Below are 15,218 nucleotides of genomic sequence, written 5' to 3'. Positions count from 1 at the left end.
GAGGGTGCCCTGGGCAAATGCCCCATTTCCCCACGAAAAAGTCGGTGCCCTGGATGACTTATGATTGCGTGGATTCGCTGGATGTCTCTTGCCAGACAGGGCATATCAAGAAAATGGCTTCAGAATCAAGCATGATTGAATTGGTGTTGTCCATCCAAGGGCGTAGCGAGGGGGGGGGGACTTGGGGGTCTGGTCTCCCCCCCCCCCCCGAAATGTGAGAAAATGACAGAGAAAAGGGAAAAAGATGGCCAAATCCATTGTTCTGTCACTTTGGTCCCCTCCCGAAATGAAAGTGGTTCCCCCCCCCCCCGAACGAAATTTCTGGCTACGCCCCTGTGTCCATCGATTTACATGTGTAACCGATTTCAAAAAATTACAGGATACTAATCAATTTGGATGAAAAAATTTTAGATGAAGCATGTAGGCAGAGCGTCCCCCCCCCCCCCGAAGTAACTTCTAACACAGAAGTTGTCAGACTTCTAGAAGGCTGCAATCCAGGATACCGAAATCCCGCTTGGGACGAAGTGCTTACACGGTCTGTGCGACAGAGCCTGGATGTTATGTAAACCCAGGGCACCATGATGCTTCCACGGTTGAAAATATACCAAAACAAAACTGACGCACAAATTTACAAAATCAGATATATACAGGGTGGTCATAAAATAACTTCGCCGATATACGAGCCTGGAGTGGTTCGTTGATTATTGCGGCTGCAAGAATCAACGAATTTAGATGAAATTATAGGTGTTTCTCAGAATATGCGCTCGAGGATGTGGTGTGGGAGGGGGAAATGAAACCTTAGCTCTTGCGGCTACGGCCACAACGAAAAAACTTCGAATGGCAACACCTAGTTTTATGCATTGCGAAATCAGCGTATCAAGAAAACATAAATGGCGCTTTTTCAGGTACATCTAGAGCAGTGATTCCCAACGTGGGCGTTCACGCCCCCTTGGGGGCGATGGAATGTTCCAGGGGCGGCGGTAGAAGCTACGGGTATAACATAGGATCCTATGGGTTAGATTGCGTTGGGGGACGATGGGAGAAAAAAAGGTTGGGAAACTGATCTAGAGTAAAGGCCGCTGATTCTCAACGTGGGGGGCAATTTGTTTTGGGGGGGGGGCGCCAGTTTGAGAGAGTCTTTTTTCTGTTAAGGCTTGCAACTTTTCAGAGCTCCTTACCTTTATGATATTAGTTTATATTTTGTAAACAATTTCTTGATGTGACTTCCCTTTCTTTCATTTTCATCTTTGTTTTCTTTGGAAGGGGGTTAATGCTTTATGTTCCATGGACAGTTTGTGCCATTAATGCGAGTCCATGGACAGTTTGTGCCAGTAAGATGCGAGTCCATGGACCTCCTCCTTCCTCCCGTGACAATACAAAAAATGTATATATAAGCCGTGGACCCTAAAAAATATTTTGAATATAGCAATCTAAAAATAATGAGTGAGTTGTTTTCTTATCCAAGCTCACGGACCCTGGTGAAGAACCACTGCTTTGACCAAGTAAATAACTTTTTTGGCTCCTTCAACGTGAATAGGGCTTTACTTCTTGAATAACGTGGCAGAACTAGGAGGGGGGCGTAGCCCCGGGTTGCAAAATCTAAGGAAGCGACGAAAAGTTTTTTAACAAAAAAAAACGCATTGAGGAATTACCCCCCGTTTCCCCCTGGCCAAAAGTCTAATAGTTACTGCCCTGACGGGAGGGGGGGGGGGAGGGTTACATCAGGATTTCAGAGAGGCTTTGGTGGGGGCATGGCCCAAAAAAGGTTGGGAACCACTGATCTATATAGGCATATTCTCATTTTAGCGAGACGCATTTGCTCGCTATTTTATCCTTGTTTAAAGCTTTTGCTCAATCTGAACTCAGTTTTTGTTTCATTCTCTCCGCACAGGTGGTATCCGAAAGATAATACACGAGACACTTACAACGAGTTGCCATCAGCAGCAAGTTCCAGCAAATGATGTCATTCGCTCAGCTTGAGTTGGTCAGCAATTACATCTTGTCGAACGAACGGGATTTGCAGCAGCTGTTGCACCGCAGTTCGCCATCACCATTCGACTCGTTCTTCGCCCAGGAATACGACATGATGAACGGGATCAAAGAGGAGCCCATCGACGACTGCTCCAACTCGATGTCGCCCTATTCTGCGGGAACCAGCGACGAGCAAGCAGCATCTACGGCAACATCGTCGTCGGCTTATTCGACAGCGAGTTCCCTCACGACGTTGGACCCTTACAAACCCGATTCGGACAGCGGCTCCTTGATATTCACCAGGATGGTCCCGGTCGAGCATCAGCAGGACAATGGCTCGTCGGAATCGCCTCGCGAACACGACGATCGGGTGACTCTGCAGCAGGTCATGATCGAAGACCACCATCAGAGGTTCGTCAACAGCCCGATCCAGCATCATCAGCCCATTAACAGGGACTTGCATTCCATCGGTCGTGGATTCGACGCGGAGAACGATGGGTTCGGATTCGTGTCTACCCCACCTGCTGGTGGGAGGACCTCAACATCATCGTCATCCTCATCTAACTACTGGTCATCGGCAACGAACGATCTGAACGAGTCATCACCATCTCCTTCTTATTGGCTTCCCGCACAGAATGATATCGCCTTGATGCCGCCGCGCGCTCCGGGTAAGTTCAAATCACTTTGTATGCTAACAGGGCTATTCTTAATTTCCCAAATCACAGGTGCGTTGCGTGTTGCGGACACCCCGTTCGTGACTGACAGGGCCCCCCCCCCCCCAGAAATGCTTATGTGACTTGCGGAAATGAGTGTCACCGGCGTAAAGTAATGTGTATGTATCGTATTATGTTGTCTCGTAATGTGCGTATGATATGGCCTGTGGGATTCGCAGGTGACACCCCCGCGAACACATGTCACCTGCGTATCCCCTTAAAATGCGTATGTAAGTTGTGTCCCTTGTCCTCCTATGTGATTTGTAGATACCCCTTAAATTTGTGTGTGACTGTTGCTAGCCGAAATCAGTAAGTGACTTGCGTATCACTTGAAAACTGCATACCTCATTCAAAAATGCATATGTAATTATGCGTGCCTCTCCGACTATGGGATTTGCAGACACGCCGTCGGGCTTCCAGAAAAACGTATGTGCTGCCACTTGCGAGCATTTGAAGACACCGCGGAAATGCGCCTTTAACGTTCGTGTACCCCCCCCCCCCCCCCTCGAGAAAGCTTGTGTAATTTCCGTGCCTCCTTTAAATGTCTGATTTGCGGGTCACCCTATAAATATGTGTGTGACCACCGTTAGTTTTATCGCCATGCGGATGTGTGTCCTCTGGTAGAATGTGATTTGCGAATGCCACCTTCCCCCTCCTAACTATAATATGTCGCGCCGTTCTGTCTCAACGACGAGATTTGAGCACGTGGATTGCAAAGACACCTGGAAATGCGTACGTAATTTACGTGTTTTAGCTCCTGTAAATTCCTAGGGGATTTGTAGACATTCTGTAAATGCATTAACTGTCGGGCCCTCAGAAATGCGTGCGTGACTTTCGGTAGAAATGTGTGACTTGCATGGGCATTACAATAGTAGACAGGACCGTGGGGATTTTTGCCATCCCACAAACTTTAAAATTCTATAATTTAATTAACGGTGGTCTTTGTTCCCACCAAAAATTGTCGCCCTCCCCTAAATTTTGACGCCCGAAGAAGTTGCCTCCCCCCCCCCTCCTCCAGTTCTGGCCCTGCTCGTAGACAACCTTGGAATGCGTTTCACTTGCGTAACACGCCCCTTAGAAAATGCATAGGCTCTTTGTAATTTACGTGTACCCTTTAAATGCTTATATGGTTTGCGAATACTCTTTACATGCGTAATCGTCGGGCTCCCAGAAATGCGCTTGCAACTTGCGTGCCCTCTGGTAGAAATGCGTATGTGATTCGTGTGTGTGACTTGACAACACAAAGTAAATTACCAGAGTGACTTGACCCCTATAAATGCGTGATACTTGCAAATGCATCTGAAATAAAAGGTTCCTCTGGAATGCACCTTTTCTTTCATTATAAATTTATTACTATTGAAAGGAGGGGGGGGGCGGGGTCACCGTCTCAGCGTGTGGAGGCCCCAGCTTGCTAAAAGGATGCACCATTAGATTATGTGTAAACATTACGTGATTATGATGACATGGTGCGGAAATCGCCCCAGATGTGCGGTCTTATTTATGAATGGCAGCTCTAACATGCTTGAAGAACCGAAGTTTGTTTATGTATAAGGTGAATCATGGCTCGATTGCAATCCTCCTCAAGTTGACATAATCAGGTGCAAAGGAAAGAGAGAAATAGACGTAAACACACACAAACGTGTTTCCATCCTGGTAAGCTGTTTACATGTTCTTTATTGACTCGACATGTGTGTGCGTGAGAAAACGAACCGTAACTACCACATAAATTGCCATTAGTGCATTCCTTCCTGATAAAATGTCGGCCATTTTTTTTGTTATCCAATGGATGTGATATCACCCGTGTCTTTAAGAATATATTTTATAACACTTTTATAAATAATACATGTTTTACCCACGGCACATTTACAAATAATTTGAGTACACTTGCGGAGTAGTTCCACATCACTTGAGTGACTCGCGGCATACTTACGAATCGTTTGAGTGACCCGTGGCGCAGTTTCAGAGGACTTAAATGATTTCTTAATGTGTCCCGGCCTTTTTTTCTCTCTTAAGTGATCTGTAACACAGTACCAGAGCACTCATGCTGCTAGTAGAACAGTTCAACATCACACTGAAGTGGCCCGCAGCACATTTACGTATACACTCAGGTGATCCGTGGTTCATTTAAACGTGTAAGTGGCCTACGAAACGTTTTCATGCCAATGAAGTGGCCCCTCACTTTCCTGAAGGTTGAGGAACCTTGATTTGAATGGCTTCCGGGGGTTCCCCGCCGTGAGTTATCCCGAGTTAGTGATTCCTCTCCTAAGGTAGTCGGGAGGATCTCGAGATATTTCTTGATCCCGAGGGTAAAATATTCAAGTGCTAAAATACTTGGATGTCATCATTGTCGTGTTAATGCTTGGACCCACCCAGGAACTGCCCGGCGGCCCCATGATAGTGCGGTCTATTAAAATTTTCGATAGTAAGTATTCAAATATGTATGTAAAATTACTTTTGGCAGGGGAGGGCCTCCCCCAGAAAAATCACGGGTCTGAGGCTATGATGCTTTTAAGACTGCCCCGGATGTTACTGGACATGTCTCGAGTGCGAGTCCCAGTGAATTCCGTGTTTACAGAGTCACTGAGTTGAGTGAACCATGACACAGTGCCGGCGCACTCAAGCTACCAATGCATGTTAGTATACATTAGTATCATTTGTACCGGGGGTGCCCTTCACTTCCTAGACCAGGAATCCCCCGAACCTGAATCTTCAGGAGGACTTTCCGCACAGTACATAGGTATGAAAAAAAATTAGTTTCAAGGTGCAAAAAAATTGAGAATCTCTCTCAGGTTTAAGGCCCCCCCCCCCCCAAATCTTATCATTCGAACTGAAGGTGATTTAGGTCCTGAATTCCTGAACTTTTTGCGTTTGCGATACTACAGTACAGTTTCTTCCAATTACCACTTGCCAGAGGATCCTTGGCGCCCCCCCCCCCGAATATGAAAACCAAGAGTCCTGGGCAAAAACTGTCATTTTTCTACCTATTTAGAGGCACCCATGGAAAAATCCCGGACTAATTCCACCAAAGATCCCGGCTGAGGGGCCCGGTTCAAGGACAATAGAAGGAAACCTCGGTCAAGTGCCAAGGATAGTTTTGCAGATTCCGGGTTGGGGATGCGATATCAGTCCACGAACACTTTCTGAAGATTAATGCCCCCAAAGAATGAGATTGGGCAGGGGTGGCTCTAAATATCAAATCTCTATTCTCAAAGTACTCCAGTGGCGCCCTAAAGCATAGCTCCACATCCTGCGGTGAGGCCCTTAGGCTGTACAACCAAACATGGTCAGGGCTCTGTCACATTATGGATGCAAGCCCTGTTGTGTTGGGGGCCCAGACACAGTACCCAGCATCTTTGAGGGGGCCCCCCCCCTAGGCAAAAATTTTCACGTACTACAGTGCATTAAAAGTATTGAAAACATAAAAGAATCGTCCTGGGCTTGAGCCTAGTCACCTTAGCCCTTGGGGGGGGGGGCCCAATAATGCCGTGATGCACTGTTTGCCAATCACAGCCTTTTGTCCCTCGTTTAGTTAGATAGGCCCACAGGGTACCCATGAATCTATTTCATGGGGCCCCCCTGGAAAAAAATCTCCCCAATAGGATTGGGCTGAGAGGGCTCCACTTCAGGCAGCCGGGACTATGAATTTTTAGGTTTTTACACTAAATTCACTAAAGAAGGGCTCGTGAAAACCTTGCCTGGAGGGGGGGGGGCTGCTGCGAGATATGGGGGCCATACCCTTGGGGCGCCTTTGGCTCTTATATACGATTAGTTCAATGGCCAAGTTGATTAACGCGTGGGAATGTATCTTTGACCCGAAAATAGGGATTTGCTTGCATTTTGAAAGTCGGTGCCGTTGTAGTTCCGGGGGGCCCTGAACATGAAACATTCCCGTTATACAGTTTATAAAAAAAGAAAAAAACGTATTTTTTCGTTGTCATCAGGGGAAGGTCCCTCTGGGGGATTTCAACACATCTGCAGGGTAAGGAAGAAGCGGACGGAGCTTCCACCCAGGAGGCCCCCCAGTCGTAATTTTTTTAATTTCGCAGGGCAGCATATAAATTTATATTATTAATGTAGGGGGTGGCTTCGAAAGCCTGCGCGCAATTTTTTTTTTTCAGCTGAAACGATTTAGAACCACTTCAGAGCGAAGAAAACCACCACCAATGAAAGGATTCTCAAGTGGCTTTCCAACAGTTCCCTATTAAAGGGCCACCATCACAAAATGGGGGTGAGGGGAGATAGGTGAGGGGTACGCCATCTAGATTACAGACGAAAAATTATTTATAACCCACGGGAATAGGCATTTGGAACCGTAATGTAAATACGCATGAGCTTGGAAGCCATTGCCGAGGCCACAAGAGGCCTTATAATTTTTTCTCTCCTCGTTGGAAAGCCAAACAAATCTCGTTATTTACAGTGCTCGCGATGACTGACGAGAGACCAGTTAACAGAGATGATCTCGTGGTGCTCTCTCTCTCTCTTCGATAATCCAAACGTAGATGGAAGGCTTGATACTGGAAAATGATGTTTATAATAATAGTAATAATGGAGGAGAGTAAGGGCTGCGTGAATAAGTGTCCCAATAGACATAACTGTTTATGAGCGGACCTTTGTACTGTTTACTCTGTTGGAGACCCATCGTAATGTCTCGTATTTCCTCATTGGTATTTTTTTTATGAAGCTAGTTTAGCCCTGGATCGAATATTCTTGACCCTAGGCCGAATATTCGGAGGAAGAATGTTGCCCAAGGCGGACGTGGTTCCGGGAGGAGGGGGGGGGGGACGTTGGAGGCTTTAACCACTTCCGAAAGCCGGGACTTTTTTTTATGTGTTAAAGATTGGTCTGTCCCGCAAGGCCGGACTTATTAGGCAGTTGGGCATTGTGCATCGGGCATCAGGGCTCCAGCCCGGGACGATTCTCATCGCTTTCGTCTTTTCGTACTATAAATTCACTACGATGGAGCCCAAAAGATCCTAGTCTCAGGGCCGTCATTTCAACTTTTTCCTGAGGGGGGGGCAACGGCCTGCCCTCCCCTAAATGACGGGCCTGCCTAGTCTGGGGCCTCTGCTGAACAATGTGGGGGGGGGGAAAGACCGCTAAAATTCAGACGTCGAACCTCTGGCCAGGGTTATTATATATGTTTTACACCGTCAAAAAATTAAAATTGCAAATTATAATTAGTATTTAGTTTTAATTATTGCAATAAATTAGTGTTAACGCAATATACAAAAAGTAAGTTTGAACCAGTTTTTAACGTCAAAAACCCGACCCTCCTTGCATTCGGCAATAGTCGTCGAAATTCCCAGGATTTTTGTGTTTCTGGTTTTTTCGGAGTTGTGCGGCCGGTTTTATTGGCGCCATCTATTGTGAAAATTGGGATAAGTGACGTCACTAAGGGTGCACGCGGAGGTGTCCTTTCTCAGTTTTTCGAACCTGGTAACCCTAGTCATGAGTCTCCGGGCAAAGTTCTGGGCGCTTTCCCACCAGGCTAAAAATATCCAGCATACTACCAATTACATCGCGAATCTAAAATTGGTTTTGCAAACCTGACTAGCAGCCGCTGTGGTGGTCGAGTGGTCATAATGACGGACTCGCATCGCGGGAATCCGGGTTCGAACCCCACCGTCACCGCAGCGGTGGTCGGCTGAAGTTGGTTTTCTGTGGTTCCCAACTTCGAGGCGCAAATGCGAGCCGATCTCCCAATTAAAAAGTCTCGCCACAGAGCAACACGCCTACAACGATAAATTATTCAATCATTACACTTCACTCACAGTTAGAAAAACTGCTGGCAGATGGCAGCACGACACATAACAAGCATTACACAGAAACAAACTTCACGTCAGGTTTCACTACACGTACACACACATTCCCGCATGTACCAATTCGTTAGAGGCACCGGCATGAAAAAATTGAGGGAGCTGAACGTGTTGCCCTTTGTCCCATTTTTTAGGGACTCCACCCTTGTGCAGGAGGTGGGGGGGGGGGATGATTGCTCCAACCCTGGCTCCTAGGGCGGGATGGGTTGTGGGGTGCACTGCACCCAAAGCCCCCCATCTTTGGCTCTCTTCGAGCCCCGGGGGTGGCATTTTACATTAATTATGGGGGGGGGGCTGAGCCATGGTTGCTCGCCTCCCTCTAACTTGGCTGCGGACTGAGCCCCCCCCCCCCATAAAATTGATTGGTGGAGAGGGGGCTTATGGGTTTTGACGGACGTACTGGGTGGTCAGTGGAACTCTAGAAACAATCAGAATTAAAACGGGAAGATGGGTTAATCTTATTTTAATTACGAAGGCAGTGAGAAGAGGACCAAAAGAGGCCGAAGAACTTCTTTGGTGATTCTCCCACGGCCATAAATCTATCCTTATTTTGAGAAGAGCTTTTGCTCTTCTCGTAACATAAACCGACATTTTTGTCAGCGGGCTTATAATAAGCATGGGTGGGAGGAGGATAGTGCTGCCCTCTGTATTGTGTAAATGTTTACGTTCGTTGAGACTTCTATCCCTGGGGGAAAAACTAGGGGATTAATGTGATATTTTTATATCCTCCTAGAGATCTCTTGATAGATACATCCATTAAAATCACTGCGGAAGTGGTGGCTAAATATGGGCCAGCAGTATCATGTAGTGTCGCCCACCCCAGGACCCCGCTTAAATGAGTGGACCTGTGCTTTGAAGCAGCCCTAATAAGTAATTTATTATGGATTTAGGAATTAATCTTGCATTCTTTTCCAGGTGTCATCACTCCTACGAGTATTCAACAGGACGCAGTCACCAAGGAATGCGTGGTCTGTGGCATGAGTGCCTCTTTCATATGGTGGCCGGACGGCACCGGACATTACCTATGTGGCACCTGCAAGAGCGATTGTAACCGGCCCATGACTATTCAACATCCTTTGATACATCCTAAACCAAAAAGCCAAAGAAAACCGGTATGTTGATTTATATGATTGCCTATAGTGTCGTCTTAACGCATGGGGCCCCCTCAAAGAAGGGGGGGGGGTGTCACAAATATGGGATTTAGTTAAAATTTTCAAGATTATAAGCATGTTAATTTGCTTGGTAGGGCGCACAAAAAAATCACTTGACCCGAGGTGCTCTTAAGGCGGCCGTGATTGCCTACATCAGTGTCTTTCAGCCTTATGGTTCGCGGACCCTGGGGATCCGTGGGAATCATTTGTTTATGCAAATGTGATATGCAAATTTTATATATATATATATATATATAATATCCGGTTACCATCATGAAGAATGCGAATGAATACATAGTCAACAATACCTCTATTTAAGGAACACTTCAAATAAAGGACTATTTAGGAGACTGATATCCTGATCCATGTCCCATTGAAATAAGAATCGTTTACCTCTGAATAAGGGATCTCTCTATTCAAGGGATAAAAAGTGTGCCCCGTTATTGAGTGATTTCACTTTAGGTTCAACCCATAGCCCACGGGCCAAATATGGCCCGTGACCTCAAAACTAATTATGTATAAATTAACTAAGCGGCACGTGAAAGTGAATCGACTGAATCACTTATATGACCATCGGTGCAGTTTACATAAGTGATCAGCGGCATGTTTTACATCACTTGAGTAACGTGCGGCACATTTTCAGATCACTGAAATGACTCATAGTGGAGTTTCACATCATTCCAAGCGGCTCGCGGCACATTTCCAGGTAACTTGAGTGACCTGAGGTATGGTTTCAGATCAAACAAGTGATCCGTGCCGACTTTACATATACTTATATGACCTCTGTGCTCTCCCAGGTCACTAAATCAAGTGGTTCATGGCCCATTCCCAAACGAATAAAGTGGCCCGCACTCTCCCATAGGTTGAGCACCCTGGTATAGACTAATATGGTCAAGTCTATATTACTCTGGCCTCCCAAAATACCAGTCATTTCCCCCCCTCAAAGAAATAGTTGACTACGACCCTGTTTAAAGGTTTCCACTAGGTTGAGAAGTGTTGATGCAAATAAATATGTATCATTACTATGAATTTTGACATTTATGATGTTTGTTTTCAACAAACAGGCTGGGAAGAAGACAAGCCAGGTTTGCACCAACTGCAAGACCAACAAGACTTCTTTATGGAGAAGGAAGCCATCGGGTGAAACTGTTTGCAACGCGTGCGGACTGTACTTCAAGCTGCACAAGGTGAACTCTAACACTATATTAATCTATTCTGTATTTTTCACCTGCCGTATATGACCGGAATTGTCTTAAACTCTTATTATTTCTCTCTTTATAGCGTGACCGTCCAATGACAATGCGCAAAGATACAATCCAGAAGCGCAAGAGGAAGTCCAAAGCCAAAAATGAGAAAGACATCAATCCACTTGAAAATGGTGAGTGTTGCTTTTTTTTATTGTTCAGGCCCGGAAGTTTAGGCAACTAGAATGGTCAAAATAGGCAGGCAAAAGGCCACTAAAATGCCTAAAATAGGCGTTTAAAAAAAGGCATAATTAATGAGGAAAAAATAACTGAAGGCTACGATATCAAGGGTCCGAAGACATGGGCGGAGATACGGGGGGGGCGGGCGGGCGTGGGGTGCATTGCCCCCCCCCCCCAGAGTCAAAGGTGAAGTTGACTCATCTAATGTGCATCTAATGCATATATGAATTGACATCATCATCATTTCCCCCCCCCCCAGACCTCCAAGTCTATCTCCGCCTATGTCCGAAGACTGGCTAAAAATTGAACGCACTCACTTTGAACCTGCTGTTTCAATAATATACTATAATAAGTGGCGTGGAAATAGGAAAATGGTATAGAAAATATATAGCAAAATAGTACAAATGGAAAAACCATGCCGATGATAGTGGTACAATAAAACAATACGTGACATGAATGTCGCTCTCCACTTGTTAATACAAGATATACAGGAACTGGATGTTGTGAAGATAATTATTATTTGAGATGTTAATTTTTTTTTTAAGGAAGGAAAAACTCATCTCTGCCCCTACCGAGAGTCGAACCCGGGTCCCTTGATTGCCGGACGAGTGCTCTTACCATTAAGCTACAGAGGAGATAGAGATTTTCCTTCGCTAGAGCGTTTTTTCCTTCATTAAAAAATTAACATCTCAAATAATAAATATCTTCACAACATCCAGTTCCTGTATATCTTGTAAAAACAATACAATTTACAATTGTATTGTATTGAATTGCAATTACAGTAACCCGACGTTGCCTGGGTTTTTTTAAATGAGGCTTTTTGGATCACGTGATATCTCCCTCTTTCTTTGAGGGATATTCAAACCGTGTCCAAGTTGAACCAATATGATGATGGTTCAAAAAGCCTCATTACTGGGAGTATTGAAAATGTGGCAAACTATTATAAAGGTATAAACTATTATACATACACACTGGCAGCGCTAAAGAAGTGGCAAACCATTGTAAAGGCACATGTCTGAAATGCATTGCTAGGGAACCACGGTAACCAAAGTAAACGTTAGGAAAGTGTGATTGTTGACTGCACCCAAAAACCATTGTTGCCCTACAGTTTTTTCCCCATTTGGGCCCTGCTCTAACTAAATTTTAAAGTAGCCTATCGTTCAAGTCGGATCCCATTTGGTATATATGCAAAATTTGGCGACGATCGATCTAAAATTGTAGATTTGTGTAGACAACACACAGACACATAAAATCAATTTTATATATATAGATGTGTGTTTAAAATTTTATTCTATACATATAATGCTGATGTCTGTTATTAAATTATCTAGATAATTACTGATATTTATAACAATACACTTATTGTGCATAAAATTAGAATTTAGGCTACTCGGCAACCACTATTAAATTGTAGGGCTAAAATGTCCTTTAATTTGGCAGTACTGGCTTGTATGTGATGCGTAATGATGTTTACTTTGGTTGCAATGGTTCTCTAGCAATGCAGACATGCATGTCTTTAGAATGGTTTGTCACTGCTTTAATGCTGCAAAGTACTATGTATAATAGTTTATTCCTTTATAATGGTTTGTCACTTTTTAAAATATCGCTTAAGCAGCCCGCCGCACTTTCCCAGATCACTTTAAGTGGCTCGCGACACGTTGTCAAACCAATGAAGTGTCCCTCTCTCCAAAAAAGTTGAGCATCCTTGTATTATAGAATGCAAGAGATAATCCAGAATTGTTCATCCATTAAAAATGTTTTATCATTTTATAGGTGGCACTAAGATGGACCAACATCACGCCGCACCTCCACCGAGCCCATCGACGTACGCTTCACCACAGGCGCACATAGCCCACAGGGGTGTCATCATAGATCAGACCCAACACCACCATCATCACCAGTACCTCCATCCGATGATGATCAACCAGCAGACCTTACCTCACGTACATAGTCCAGACGGTTTCCGGAACCCGTTGCTGCGATACGATTCGCCGCGTCCGTTCTCGCCGAACATGAACCACACCTCGATGGCGTACCACAACACCAGTAGCAAGATGCCGTCGCCACTGAGCGGGTCGTTTGCTTCCTACAGCAATTCTTCGCCATCGGCGTCGCCACCACCACCGACAACGCCATCATCGTATCTCTCTCAAGCTATCATTCCGAGCCCATCGCCGTCACCATCGCCTACCATGACCACTTTGCTGCCGTCACCGGTCGCTAACAACAATGTTATTATGCATCATGGCAATAATGACAACAACAACGTAATTATTCAGCATTCCTTCATTATGCAGTCACCAGCTGTGTCTGACCACATTTGAGTACTATTTTCTCTTATAGTTTGGCAATTCATGCCTACCCCATTTCTGGATGACATTTGTGAAGAATCTCATGATTAATTTGTTGCTGAGACAGTGCACATGTGTATATACAGTGTTTTCAAATAATCACTATTATTCAATGCATTATTGTTCATACATAATACACATGCTTTTCCTTGTACATACAATATTGATACATAACATGAGTACTTGTTCGAATTTATCTCAATGTATTGAAACATTAATGAAGGACTGATTCAGCATAAGTACCCTATTAGCACATGACCCCCCCCCCCATTGTTTTGTGACCAGCACATATTTGTTAACTGTTACAGCCCAATTTGCCTTTGTGTGTTCGTGTCCAGTCTGGTGCAATAGTCATTTACAAATATTTGTTTCCTCCCCACTACTGATGTAAAGCATCAGTCATTAGCTGGCCACACACTGGCCTTAATGTTCCTTGGCGAATATTTGCTTCCAGAATGCACATAATATGTTGTGACTGCTGGCTTTCATCGACCTATGTGTCGCCAGATGGATTGGAAGATCTAGAAGGAAGGTGACTCGTTTGATTTAGGATGGGGGGCTGGAAGGTCTTGGTCATTCTCTCCTACCAGCCTTCTAATACCGTCCAGTTTCCAACATTTGACGATAATTGCCAATGATGGAGCGGCAAAAATACTCACCAATGCCCTTGGAATTTATTGGGCTTGACTAGACGAGTGTAGCGTTGGCTTTAAAAAATGTTTGACCTGAGCTGGGGTTATTCCCTCAATTCCCGCTTTGCCCAACGCCCATCAGTCATAGTTGTGTCCTACCGATGGAACCACAATTGATTGGTCACATTTGTGGATCCATATTATCCACCAGGAGATACTAGGCTGGGATATCCCCCCCCCCCCAGCCACAGGTCCTCTAGTTTTTTTTTTAGTAAAAAAAACGTTTGTTTCCTGATAAATAAAACAGTAGTCCCAGGCCCTGAGTTAGAAGTGAAGTCCTCTGTCAGCCCAACCAGTGTGTGTGTGGGGGGGGGGGGCACGGACTCCATTCATAGGCGTGATTGTGATGGGTGTGTAAAGGAGGTCGAGCAATGAAACAGCATCAACTGAGGATGAAACTGCACCATTTTGATCAGAGGATGAATTCGGAAAGGATGAAAAATCATCTAATCGATCCACAGAATTTGATTTCCATAATAACCAAAGGGGTAATATTTGTTAATCTTTTGTACAGTTTCTGGATTCAATTTATTGTGTTAATCCACTTATTGAAACACGTGGTTGTTTGAATAAGCGAATTCACATTGATTTGTACAGTACTTAAATTTTTTTAAATATTTTATCGTAAGAATTTTTTATATAATGGTTTGTTTATGTGTCTTTGTTGAATGTGGTTTTTTGTGCGTCCAATTGAGGATCAAAAGTGTGGTTCTTTTTTAAATTCGCCTCATTTTATTGTTTCGTGGCATTACACGTTGCGCTCAAATGCTTATTTCTTGTTTCGAAATCATGTTTTTGTGTTTTTTATAGCTTTTTTTTTTCATATTAATAAATTCGAATTTTATGGACAAGTACATGTGTGATATCAATGTAATTTATGCTAATGTAGTAACTGCATAACCTGACAATGCCTTTACCTATTGAATCATAATCCTATAGTAATGGGTAGGGCTAGGATTTTTATGCTCTATAAACTTTTCTGAAAAAATGCTCCATAAAATATTTATTTATACTCTCGAAAAACTGTAAATATGCCCTATAAAATGAATAGGAACAAAAAATTTTTAAGATATATCTCAAATAACATTAGTTTTAGCAAA

The 15,218-nt window shown here is 44.3% G+C and overlaps 1 protein-coding gene across 2 annotated transcripts in view; it reads left to right on the top strand.

Annotated features, from left to right (window-relative positions):
- Positions 1-14,962, top strand: part of LOC149084402 (uncharacterized) — a 28,413-nt gene extending 13,451 nt beyond the window's left edge. For both annotated transcript variants that reach the window (XM_089234791.1, XM_089234790.1), the window contains 5 exons: positions 1,892-2,639; positions 9,416-9,612; positions 10,716-10,838; positions 10,933-11,029; positions 12,849-14,962. In XM_089234791.1, coding sequence (XP_089090917.1) covers positions 1,958-2,639; positions 9,416-9,612; positions 10,716-10,838; positions 10,933-11,029; positions 12,849-13,399 — 1,650 coding nt within the window. In that variant the 5' untranslated portion in view covers positions 1,892-1,957 and the 3' untranslated portion in view covers positions 13,400-14,962. The remainder of the gene's footprint in view (positions 1-1,891; positions 2,640-9,415; positions 9,613-10,715; positions 10,839-10,932; positions 11,030-12,848) is intronic.
- The last annotated feature ends 256 nt before the right edge of the window (positions 14,963-15,218 follow it).

The sequence above is a fragment of the Pholcus phalangioides genome, unplaced genomic scaffold, assembly GCF_987345545.1.
Source record: "Pholcus phalangioides strain wild (caught in Gottingen) unplaced genomic scaffold, Ppha-v1.0 ptg000008l_1, whole genome shotgun sequence".
Lineage (NCBI taxonomy): Eukaryota > Metazoa > Arthropoda > Arachnida > Araneae > Pholcidae > Pholcus > Pholcus phalangioides.
Note: the sequence above shows the minus strand (reverse complement) of the source record. Positions and strands in the feature narration are given on the sequence as shown.